Source organism: Solanum lycopersicum, chromosome 9 (assembly GCF_036512215.1).
Source record: "Solanum lycopersicum chromosome 9, SLM_r2.1".
Classification (NCBI taxonomy): Eukaryota; Viridiplantae; Streptophyta; class Magnoliopsida; order Solanales; family Solanaceae; genus Solanum; species Solanum lycopersicum.
In genome coordinates, this window is record NC_090808.1 from 50,192,759 (window position 1) to 50,205,948 (window position 13,190).

Consider the following 13,190-nt stretch of genomic DNA (forward strand, 5'->3'; position numbering starts at 1 on the left):
ACAACACTGCCTAAAGGATCAACTATCTAAAGCCTAAAAACAATTTTGTAGCTAAGTTGATAATCTTTATGTATAATATATGCAACACTACACTGAACCAAAAAAATTGTTGGATTATTATTGTATTTTCTTTGAATGATTTCATATTGTGTAATCAATTAGTATATGGTTTGGTATCTTTATGAAGTGTAGAATTATTAGTTATTAGCCTTCGATTCACAATATTATTCTATTCATGTTAGTTATAATTGTTTCTTAGATTTGTGGTGTACATATAGAGTTCTATTTCATCATCATTACCTATAGTTAGGTTACTATTATCTTGTTCTACCAAATTATGGGAGAAGTCATACCATTATCTTATGATATTTTTTTATCCAATCGAAAATATTAAAAATCAAAAGAAATATCTTATTGATTTAACATGTTTTAAAATCAAAAATTAATAAATCAAATCAATAATACATAAAGTCAAAACAACAAAAGATACGCATCTCTTACCCTACACTATTAAACCATTGATAACAAGTTAACAACCATTTAAAAGAAGTGTTAACCTGTTATGATCTCTGTTGGGTTTTATTTGCCCTGATTTCTTACCATAAATAGTTTTTCCTTTTAGGAAAAGTTTTTGAATTGACTATTCTTTTTTTGGTAGGAAAAGGTTTAGGACTCTATAAATAGAGACATGTTCCCTCTAACTTAATTAGCAATCACAATGTAGTTTTAAGGGCTTTGAGAGTTTTGGTTAGAGGGAGAATTTGTGAACCTCTCATGTATTCCGAGTGAATTGGTCGAGGTTGTTTCTCTCTGTATTTTGTACTCTCATATTTATAGTGGATTGCTCATCTCCTTTGTGGACGTAGGTCAATTGACTGAACCACGTTAAATCTCTGTGTTTTTTGGTATATTTCTCGTTGTCTTCTTACTCGTGGTCTTTCGAGGTTTTTATTGCTAGCTTCCGCGTTTACACCTGCTTATTTCCGGTCCTAACAAGTGGTATCAGAGCCAGATTCAATGACGGAGTCAGGTTCAGTGGTTCGATAATCAAAGATTGAACCAAGTTAGAAAAAGGTGTTCATCTTGACGGGTGTAGTTCTAGCCGCAACCTTTTTGACAGTAATGAAGATTTTGTTGGAGAAATTGTTTCAGAGAGGTTCTCTGTGTTGAGACATAAATTTTGTAAAGGAGATTATGGAGAGGAGAAGCAAGTTGTTGAAGATTAAGTAAAGAAGGTGGACAAATTTATTTTGTCAGAAATTCAGGCCAAGGGGGAGATTTGTTGGGTTTTATTTGCCCTGATTTCTTACCATAAATAGGTTTTTCTTTTAGGAAAAGGTTTTGAATTGACTATTCTTTTTTTTGTAGGAAAAGGTTTAGGACTCTATAAATAGAGACATGTTCCTTCTAACTTAATTAGCAATCACAATGTAGTTTTAAGGGCTTTGAGAGTTTTGGTTAGAGGGAGAATTTGTGAACCTCTCATGTATTCCGAGTGAATTGGTCGAGGTTGTTTCTCTCTGTATTTTGTACTCTCATATTTATAGTGGATTGCTCATCTCCTTTGTGGACGTAGGTCAATTGACCGAACCACGTTAAATCTCTGTGTTTTTTGGTATATTTCTCGTTGTCTTCTTACTCGTGGTCTTTCGAGGTTTGTATTGTTAGCTTCCGCGTTTACACCTGCTTATTTCCGGTCCTAACAATCTCTCTGAGGTCACAAATTTCAGTCTCAACAATACTAACAAAATCTATAAATTGAATCGCAAATTTATTGATTCTAGAAGTTCTCGATTACAACAAACCAAAGCTAAGTAACTACTAAGCAGACATTATTGAATTACAGTAAATAAGAAAGAGTGAGATCGAGAAGAAGAGAAATAGGAGATCGAAGAAGAAGAGAAACTAAAGATCGAAGAAGAAGAAGAAGAAGAGAAGCAGAAACAGAAATGAGAAGAAATTGCATTTCCTAAAGTTTTCCTTATCTCTCCTCTAAATACCATTTTATAACAAGTTCCTAACCAACTTCACATGGCATCATCTTAATCATAGATTCTCATCAACTTGCATTTAATCTCAGCCCTTCAATATACCAATATCTGATCTTTTCACTAGACTCTTCACGGATCGATTCCCCACAGAACCACTTCTATATTTCAATTCATAACATCCCCTTCCCCATAAAAATAGCCTTGACCTCAAGGATGAGAATCATAACCAGGGAAATTAGCGCGCAAAAAGTCGTAATCTTCCCACGTAGCATCCTCCGATGGAAGATTAGAACACTGAACCAAAACTCGCACCACAACAGCATTGTTCCTTTTTATCATCTGGCGCTGCAAAATAGTCACCGGCTTAACCAAAAATTGTTCGTCATCGTTCGTATAAGGCAATTCAGATTGAACTACCACACGATTGCCTACTTTCTTCTTCAAAAACGAAACATGAAATACCGAATGAATCTTTGAAGTTGATGGAAGGCCTAATTTATAAGTCACTAACCCAATCCTTTCTGTTATCAAGTAAGGACCATAATACTTAGAAGTAAGCTTCAAATTCTTTCTTAATGCAAAGAACATCTGACGATATGGTTGCACTTTTAAGTATACCCAATCTCCGACTGAAAACTCACGCTCAGTTCTATTCCTATCAGCAAAAAATTTCATTCTAGCTTGGGCAGTATTAAGTTGTCCTTCAACAATTGAAGGAACTGATGTCTGTGCATCACAACATCCTCTGCAGCTTGTATCACTGTTTCTAAAAGAGGACCAATGGAAAGTTGAGGGGGAGTATAATTATACAATGCTTCGAATGGAGTACACTGCAGACCTGTTTGAAAATTCGTATTATACCACCATTCCACAGCCGATAACCACTGTTTTCATTGCGTAGGCCGACTTGCAGTCATACATCGAGGATAATTTTCAAGGCACCTATTGACTCTTTCAGTTTGACCATCACTCTAAGGATGATAGGGTGAACTATAGTGCAATTGAGTCCCCAACAATTTGAACTATCTAATCCTTTAAGCTATATTTACACCAAAAAAAGAAAAGCCCTAAACATTTCATCTTTAGTTTCTGTATACTTATGGATTTGTCTTCAAAACGAACTTGGTTTCTTTCTTCCCACAAAGTCCACCAAATGCAAGTTGGGACAATTTTCCATCTCTCTTTCTAATTGGGGGATCGATATCACCGTTCTAGCATTTCAGTACCTCAGATACTTTTCCCGGCATAGTCCAGCTAATTCTCCTCAAGTTAATGAAAAGTTCCACAACTGGTCAGTGCAGTTGCAGTGAAGAAAGAGATGAGAGATTGCCATTGCTTCCTTACCACAGAGAAAACACCCTGAGCAAAGATTAAAACCTCTCCTCATGAGTGTATCTTGTGCGAGCACAACTTCTCTGGCTAGCAACCAAGAGAAGCATGCAACTTTGTGTGGGATCTTAACCCTCCGGATCATCTTCCAAGGCCAAGCCCACTCTGATTGTTTGAGGTTGTAAATACTCTGTATGCTGCTTTCACTATAGATTTGTTCTGCTTATTCCTTCACCATATCAAGCAATCCGCCTCAGTTGATGTTCCTTTGGAATTGTTCTAATGTTCTTAAAAAGCTTGCTTGTCTATCAATGCCCAATCATCTAAAGCTCTTCCGAAACTCAAATTCCACCCCTGTTCACCCCAAATCATTTCAATTGTTGATTTTTGTTGTTGATTGAGGGAGTATGTGTTTGGATAGAATTGCTTTAGGGAGCCTTCTTCAATCCATTTATCATTCCATAGATCTACTTTCTTTCCATTACCAATGCTGAACATGGTTTTTGTTTGTAATTTGGGCCACAAGTTCCTAATGGATTTCCAAAGACTAACTCCATGTTGATTATTGCTCACTTTATTAGTTCATCTTCCATCCAAACCAGATTTCTCTCTGGTTTCCTTCTTCCATAATGGTTGGTCATCAGTTTTGTTTGGGAATTTGGGGTTAGCAGCTGCAGCTGCTTCTCCGGGACAGTACGACAGGCTTAGAAGCCTAGATTGAGAAGCTTGTATGAGCTTACCAGAAGCAACAAATGAATTTATGGACACATCTATTACTATGTAAGGCGTTCTTCACTTTTAGTTTATCGGTTTTTCTGTTGAGATAGGGAAATACTATCCATGCAAAAAAATCATGAATAGGAATGTAATAAATTGGCTTAGCTCAAACTCTCGAATCCCTCCCCTGAAATGTTGTCAAAATTGGTAGAGGTGTCAAATGGGCGGATTGGGATGAATTTGGGCAGGTTCAAATTGGATTGAGTTGATAAATTGACGGTTTATTGACTAGTCCAAAAGTTATTCGACTGAAATGGTCTAAAATGCGGATTTCCTTCAAATGTTCATTTGGGAACAAAGTTGATGACATGGTTTCTGCCCGTTAGATATTTTAATATTGCCTGAAAAGGATGTGCTTCACTTTTATCTTAGGTATTCACAAGAAGCCCTTAATGTATTTGTTATTATGCACAGGGAAGGGGTGAGGGGAAATCAGTGTCTTGAGGCGTGCACTAGTGTGACATGTATGAATTTAGGAAAGTAAATATAAAGGTGTATTCACAAAAGCAGGTTTGTGACTTAGATGAAATACCTCATTAACAAAAAAGTAGAAAAGCTAAGCGAAAATCCATCTGTGTGTAGTTAGATGTGTCTTTGTGCATGTTATGGTTATCATAGTTTGTGTATGCATGTTGGCTGTCAATGCGACTGCCCTCTACTTTTGTTTATGTTATATCAATTGCATAATTTAATTCTGTAGGGACAAAAAGAAAGAGTTTGCAGCAAATTAGGCTGCATATTATCCTTTTGGCATTGATGTTTTTTTTTTGACAATCAAAGAGAACTTTATTAATTACCTGTGAGGTTTACAATTTGAGGGCGTACTTCAGTTCCATCTGGGTATCCTACTCTACCAGAAAACACATTCAAACCTTAGATAATAAATACCTACATTCAACCAAGAGAGAATTCTCAAAGGTAGCAAATGTAACTAAATAGCCGATGGCTATGTTTAACTCTGATGCATATAGAGAGTGTCATCTGATGGAATAATATCTCTTCGATAGAGTTTTAGAGCCGTTTGGATGAGCTTAAAAAAGTAACTTTTAAAAAATAATTTTAAAAGTGCTTAAACTTATTTTTAAAATAAATAGTTATGTGTTTGGATAGAAGTGCTAAATTTTTTTAAAAAAAGTTGTTGATGTGTTTGGCAAATAAGTGCTAGTAAACACTTTTTTTTTATCAAAATGTCAGAAATATCCTTAAAACTTATTAACATGATAAAAGTTGATTAATTCAAGTTTTTTATACTTAAGAAAATTAAACAAAATTTATTTATATTTTACATCCATAAGTAATTATATTTTGCTATCATTCACATATTTCTTTATTATTACAATTATTTTATACGTAATAATTATAATAATAATAATACATAATAATAATAAATAATAGTAGTAAATAATAATAATAATAATAATAATTATTATTATAATAATAATAATAAATAATAATAATAAAATAAATAATGATAATAATAATAAATAAAATATTAATAATAATAATAATAAATAATAATAATAAAATAAATAAATAATAATAATAATAATATATAATAATAAATAATGATAATAAAAAAAATTGAAAATAATAATAATAATATAATATGAAAATACTACTACTACAACTACAAAAAATAAAATAATAATAATAACAATAATAATATATAACATATAATATATAATATATAATAATAATAATAATAATAATAAATAATAGTAAAATAAACGAAAAAGACTCAAAAATATCCCTGAACTATTCGAAATAGCTCAAATATACTCTTAAACTTTATTTTGGCTCAAAACAACCCTTCCCGTCATACTATTGAGTCAAAAATATCCTTCTTAATAACGAAAGTTGTTAAATGCCATATGGATACCACATTGCATGCCAATAGGATTCCACTGGCACGTAGACTAAATAAAAAGGGTTAAAATACCCTTAAACTATCCAAAATAACTCGTATATACCCTTAAACTATATTTAGGCTCAAAACTACCCTTTCCGTCAAACTATTGGATCAAAAGTATCCTTCTTATTGACAGAAGTTGTTAAATGTCATGTGGATGCCACATTGCATGCCAATAAGGTTCTATTGCTATATAGACTAAATTCCTAAATCCTAATTACTTCTCCCCTCATTTCATTATTTTGAAAATGATATATTCATCCGTTCTCCTTCATTTCGCGGCTAGGGTTTCATACTTTTCTTCGTGGTTGAGTTTCAAAGTGGATATTCACATTTGTAGATTAGTAAATATTTTTTTTATTATGTTTTCGATTTCAAATTATGATAGTTATGATTTCACAACTTTCCCCTAATTTCGCAGCTAAGGCTTCGTAGCTTTCTTCGGAGCTGAGTTTCAAAGTGGATATTCATGATTGTAGGTTAGTAAATATTACAATTACAATTTCAAAGTATGATAGATAGAATTTCACAACTTTCCCGTCATTTTACGGTCAAGGTTTCATCACTTTCTTCAGTGATGAGTTTCAAAGTAGATTTTCGTGGTTGTAAACACAATTAAATCAGAAAAAAGTTTACTAATCTATAACCACGAATATCCACTTTGAAATCCAGCAACGAAGAAAACTATGAAACCTTAGCCGCGAAATGAGAGAAAAAGGGTAAACTCGTTTTTGGAAAATAATGAAATGAGGGAAAAATGAGTAATTAAGATTTAGGGATTTAGTCAATGTGGCCCATGTGAAATTTAACAACTTCCGCTAATAAGAAGGTTACTTTTGACCCAATAGATTGACTAGAAGGGTAGTTTGGAGCCGAAATATAGTTTAAGGGTAAATATGAGTTATTTCGGATAGTCTAATGGTACTTTTAACCCTTTTTCTTTTATTTTATGTGGCAGTGAAAATCTATTTAGGTGTCATGTGGCATCCACATGACATTTAACAATTTCCGTTAATTAGAAGGGCATTTTTGACCCAATAGTTTGACGGGAAGGGTAGTTTTAAGCCAAAATATAGTTTAAGGATATATATGAGCTATTTTACATAGTTTACGGGTATTTTTGACCCTTTTCCGTGAAATAAATAAATAAATAATAATAATAATAACATAATAAAATAGTATAAATAATAATAATATATAATAATAATAATACATAACAATAAAATATATAATAATAATAATAAATAGTTAAATACTAATAAAAATAATAAATAATAATAATATAACAATATGAAAATAATAGTTATAATAATTATTATTATTATAATTATAATAATATAATAATAATTGTTATTATTATTATAATATTTATAATAACAATAATAATGATAATATATAATAATAATAATAATAATAATAATAAATAATAATAATATCTAAAATATTAATAATTATAATATATAATAATAATAATAATAATAACAACAACAAATAATAGTAATAATAAAATCATATGAAAATAATAATAATAATAATAATAATAATGTATAATATTATTAAAAATAAAGAATAATAAAATAAATAATAATAATATTAATAAAAATAATAATAAAATATTAATAATAACAATAATAAAGAATAATAAGATAAATAATAATAAAAAAAAAAATATTAATAATACTAATAATTATAATAACAATAATACTAATAATAATAAAAATAAAAATAAAAGAATTAAGGGTAAAAAGGTAATGTACACGATCAACATAAAATGACTTTTAAGTTGAAAAAGAAAAGCACCCCTCACCTAGCTTTTACCTTTTAACTTAAAATAAGTCATTTTTTACTTAAAATAAGTTATTTTGATATTTGTCAAACACTCTAATAAGTCAAAAACTGACTTTTAAGTCGGTTTGGCCAACTTTTAAGCCCATCGTAACAGGCTCTTAATTTTGCAAGTAAAACTTGGGAAAAAACTTGGCAAATTTTGTTTGTCCATACACTTTTTTATTATTTTGGCAAATTTTTCGGCAAATTTTCTAAATTCCCAAAACTAATATTTGGGCCAAATTTCATTATTTGGAAAGTTTTAGAAATTCAATTTTTACCCTTAACTTTTTATTTTACAAAAATAATATATTTATTGACACCAACCAATAATTTTTTACGTGAACATCAAAGTAGTGATGGAATATTCAATGAATATGAAAATGATGATATGGTTGTTGATGAAAGTGACGAACTATTGGCTCAGGGTAACAACATTACTTCATCTTCTCGATCATCTGATTCGGAAATGCAAGCTCATCGAGAAGAGATTGTTCATAAAATGTGGGAAGATTATATTAAAGAATAGGTTGAACTCTTTCAGATGAGAAAACATAGGTTCTTCAGTGATTGCAATATTTATTTCCTTTTGTTTTCATCTCTTTTTTTTCCCGAATTTATATTAGTTGTATTTTCATTATCATGATTTGTATCAAGACCTTCTCACTATACGAATATTTACTTAATGATTCTTGTTGATTTGTTGCGGAAGTCATAAATCTTGTTACGTGAGATTTCTATTGTGCTATTTAATACAAATTTATGGTTAGTTTGATAGTTTTAAAAACTTATGGGTATAAATCATATTTCTTAAAAAAATGAAACATGTTTCTCAAATTCTATGGTCAAACACATGGTAAAATTTCACCCAAACTTTCATCCAAATAATATTTGCCAAAAATATTTGAATATCTATGGCCAAACGCTAGGTAAAAATTTTCGCATTCCTCTCAATTCAGAGTGCATAATTCTCTGTTGCAAAATTAGCCTTCAAATAAATCCCTTTCGGATGTTTAGCTCTGGAGTGTTTTTGTACCCAATACCATTCTGAGCTCCATTCTTGGATTCTCTGTTCCATTTTTGCCATCCTAATAGTGCTTGCCGTATGTCTCGAGAGAAGATGCGTTCGAAGAACGAGTATTGTAAACTCTCGGGCTAAGAGTTACATAGAACACAAGTTTCATTCACATTTAGACCCCACCTTATCAATCGATCCTTTTTTCTCAGCTTACCATGCATACTCAACCATAGAATAAAAATTCGTCGTGGTTTTGCTACATTCTAAAATTTCTCCAAGTAACTATTAGGTAGTGGAGCCTGATTAATTTTAGGTTTTTCTATTTATTCTCTATTTTAGGTTTTTCTATTTATTCTCTAATTTAGGTTTTCCGATTTATTCTCTGTAACCAAATATATTTTGATGTATTAATATAAATATACCTCACCGCCGTGGAAGTTGACTCACGGGGTGTTACCACGAAATATTGGATTTTCTCTTTCTCTCTCTAGATCTCTCATCTCTTTCTCTTGAAAGTTCTTGTGTTTTTCATTCATGTAGTGTGTGTGCGTGAATTCGATCCTAACAGTAACCTTTGGCGTCTCACCCCTTAAAACATTTATAGGCAGTAGCCAAGCGAAATTTACCTTTGACAATCAAACTGCGCATGTCACCTAGTTGTCAATGTTTCCGCATTTGCAATATCTTCCTAATCATCCATGTAGCCTGTTCTGGGAGGTCCATAGTCAACCAATTCTGGCTCTATATTTAGTACGTATGGACCCAAATGATTCAGAGCTTCTCCTTTTTTGGCTCAAAGTCCAAAGTAGTTTGCATATAGAATCTGAAATCCAGATGGTTACATTGAGAATTTTTAAACCCTCTGCACTGTTAGGCACACAAACTTTATCCCAAGCCACCATATTTTTTTGTTGTTGTTGTAATAGTAGCCTCATCTGAATATAGATAAATCCTACATATAGCCTCGATCAATTTAATCACCTTCTTAGGCATAAGAAACAGTTGTGACCAGTAGGCTTGAACCCCAAATAAGCGTTGATATAATTTTTTCTTAACAAAAAATTGATCATTTGGTTTGATGGTTAATTTAAAGACAGGTAATTTTTGTGCTAGAGAGACACATGACATGTGTTTGAGTCTCTTCAAAGTCAAAGTTATTCAGCACAAATGGCTTTCGTATTTCTTTTAAATTTGATTATGAAAGGACTTTGAAGTTTAATGCAGGATAAAGATAACCTATGCCTTTCAAAAGTTTGTATAACTCATCACACATTTACTCTAATATTATTTTAATAAACTATTACTTAGACTGAATACACGTGCTCGAAAACTAGTGTATAGAAAAAGTATAAATAGAAAATTTAGATGTAATATTTGATGAACCAAGTTTTCAACTTACCTTTCAGACTCATCGAAAATTCAGCCTTCTAAACACTGTTTTGAAAAGTTTTCAAAATACTTTTTTAAGCAAAAATTCAATGTTGCTCGATATGTTTGAGCCTATGAGGCATGAAGATACGAGACGTCTTAGGAGTAAGTATTGTTTAGACTCTTTGACAATAGTATAAGGAGGGATGACACTAATAAGTTTGGAAAAAAAAAGACACATGTCTTAGGCTTTCAAATGTGAAAAATCTCATTTTAATTTTATCAATATGCTGTAGTTTTATTTCAAAAAAGTGAGCTTTTCATATAAAGGAGAAAAAAAATAGAAGTTTGATAGGCGTACTATATATGAATCAAGAAAGATTTAAAGAAACTTTTTTTTGTTTCATTTTTCAAAAGCATATACTCAAAAGGAGTGGGAAAGGAAGCACAAAGTTGACAACTAGAAATATTCTGTGTTTTGAGACTCAGTATGTTATCATCAACCGTCCACTGGATTTGAGGCAATATTTTGCTTCATATGTGATTGATAAAATGAAAAGAAAAATCACATCAATCACTAGATGACACACGGATTTTTTTTTATTATAAGTGGATAATGAAATATGAAAATAATTATATATACTTTGAAAAAGAATTTTTTTTACAAAAAGTGTTATTCTTAGAAACTATTTTTTTAGGCATAGTTGCAAGAAAGATTACCCCCATCATAAAAGAGATGGACAAAAAAAATGTTTAAAATAAAAACCAACAGTTATTTATTGGATTGAAAAAACAAAGTGTGAATAATTGAGAAAGATGGGCCCATGGTGGAATAATTTGAGTTTGTACTTCTGACTTTCAGCTGTCCATATTTCATTCCAACTAATTTAGATAAATAAACTAACAGATAAAGCTAAAAATCAAAAATAAAAATTAGGAAAAAAGGTTTGAAATATTTTTAATTTTGACCGAAATTATTGTATTAATATTAAATTTTGAAAAAGGAACTTTTACCCTCATGCACTATTCAATAGTGTAGGAAAAATGCATAGGTACCTTCTTAGACTATAATTGAAATTTTAGAGACACATATTAACTAAACTAATGTCCTATTATTTTCCTAAACTTATATTTTTTTGTAATTTTGTTCACCTTTTTTACTTACGTGACATCTAGATATCTCCACATCTCAATTGTCTGGAGTCACAGAGTGTGCCACGTAAGACAGAAAGGTGTACAAAATTACAAAAAAATAAAAATCATGGGGTAATAGATCCTTAGTTTAATTAAGGTGTGTCTCTGAAATTTTGATTTTATTGTCGGAGACGTTTATGCATTTTTCTTATTTTAAAGGTATATATGCGTCCACGTGAATATCGTAAATATTGCATCATTATAAATACAAACATGTCCACATGAATACACTATTATAGTGTACGAATAATAGATTCGGCATAAATTTTAATATCGTAAAAATAATTTCAACAAAATTTAAAATACTTTTCAATTTTTTTATCCTAAAAACTATAAAAGAAACAAATCTATATCTCTCAATATCTATATTTATATACTCCATATAAAGCAAGATAAAAGAAAAGTGATGCTACACTTTCTTTCACCAAGAATCTCTTTTTTTTTTGTTGACTATATTTCTATTTTATTATTGTACAAAAATGAAAGTGTCAAATATTACTCTATTTATTCATATTCTTTAATACAAAAACTTAATTGTCTTTATTTCCATAACTCTTATGACTTTTGGTAATCATAACTTCTATTCAATATTTCATTTATTACTAATTACTTGTCTATTTTTAAATTGACACATCTATTAAAAAAATAATTATTAATATAGTGAATTTATCATTTTATTTATATTGGTGTGCATTTTACCTAACTTAGTCTTTAACTATGATTAAGAGGATTGTTAAAATTAATTTAGTTGAGATTTTTTAATATGACAAGTGTCATTTAGAAAATTGAGAAAAGGTGTTATGGAGAGGAACCAAATTCCAAATTGCCTTTGACCGATAAATACTCCCCTGTTCACATTTGGCGTACTATTTATCAAGATTTAAAAGAATTTTTTTTAGAAAGATATTCCAAAATAAGAGAAATGTCAAAAAAAATGTCTGAGAAACATTGTTAGAAGTTTTTAATTATTACAACTCCATCAACTTAAGCTAAGTTTTTAATTATTACAACTCCATCAACTTAAGCTTTGTGCTTCTTCTTTTCGGTTGTTCATAAAATTTATTTATGCGCGACTTATCGGGATTTGACTATTTGATAGTAATCCACTAAAATGATCATAATTTTTTTTATATGGATTTAAATTGAATAACAACTAGATGGTTGACAAGCATTGTCGAATGTTAAGTGACATTCTTTCGTCGAAAAATTATACTATATATATAGATCAAATTTAGTTTAGTAATTATATATACAATTGTTGGCACATGTTAACACAAGTTCTAGGTCTAGTGTAGTGGTTAAGAAGCTTCAACAACTTGTTGAAGGTGTTGTGTATTCTATTTTGGATAGAACCATTAAACTTTTTGTACTTAATATTTTGACACCCTTTACTAAAAATGTATAAACTTGTACGAAAACTTAAATATGTGCTGAAGTTCTTTTATCTGATGACCTTAATTCACATTCAATACACTTTACGCTCTTGATGCATTGCAAACATTTCTGTACAGAAAAACATTAATTTAGGTACCACCACGAGATTTACACATTCAATAGGACTAATTGAGAAATTTGTAAATGGTGTTCTTTTGAAAAAAATTCTGCAGATATAGCTAAAATATTGAATATTGAATAGAAAAAAAATGGATAAATCACATAAATATGTTATATTAAGAAAATATTTACCAGCTATGTCAATGAAAATTTCTAACTAAATATAACATTTTTTTAATTTAAAAAATTGTACCGCTTTCTTTCTCTATCCTTTTTATCTTCC

The 13,190-nt window shown here is 30.2% G+C and overlaps 1 protein-coding gene across 1 annotated transcript; it reads right to left on the reverse strand.

Moving 5' to 3' along the window:
- Window positions 1-2,198: 2,198 nt before the first annotated feature.
- LOC138338557 (uncharacterized) lies at window positions 2,199-3,238 on the reverse strand. Its single transcript, XM_069289531.1, has 2 exons — window positions 3,218-3,238; window positions 2,199-2,717 (listed from the first exon to the last, which is right to left on the reverse strand). The coding sequence occupies exons 1-2, from the start codon at window positions 3,236-3,238 to the stop codon at window positions 2,199-2,201; spliced, it is 540 nt and encodes a 179-aa protein (XP_069145632.1).
- Between the last annotated feature and the right edge of the window lie 9,952 nt (window positions 3,239-13,190).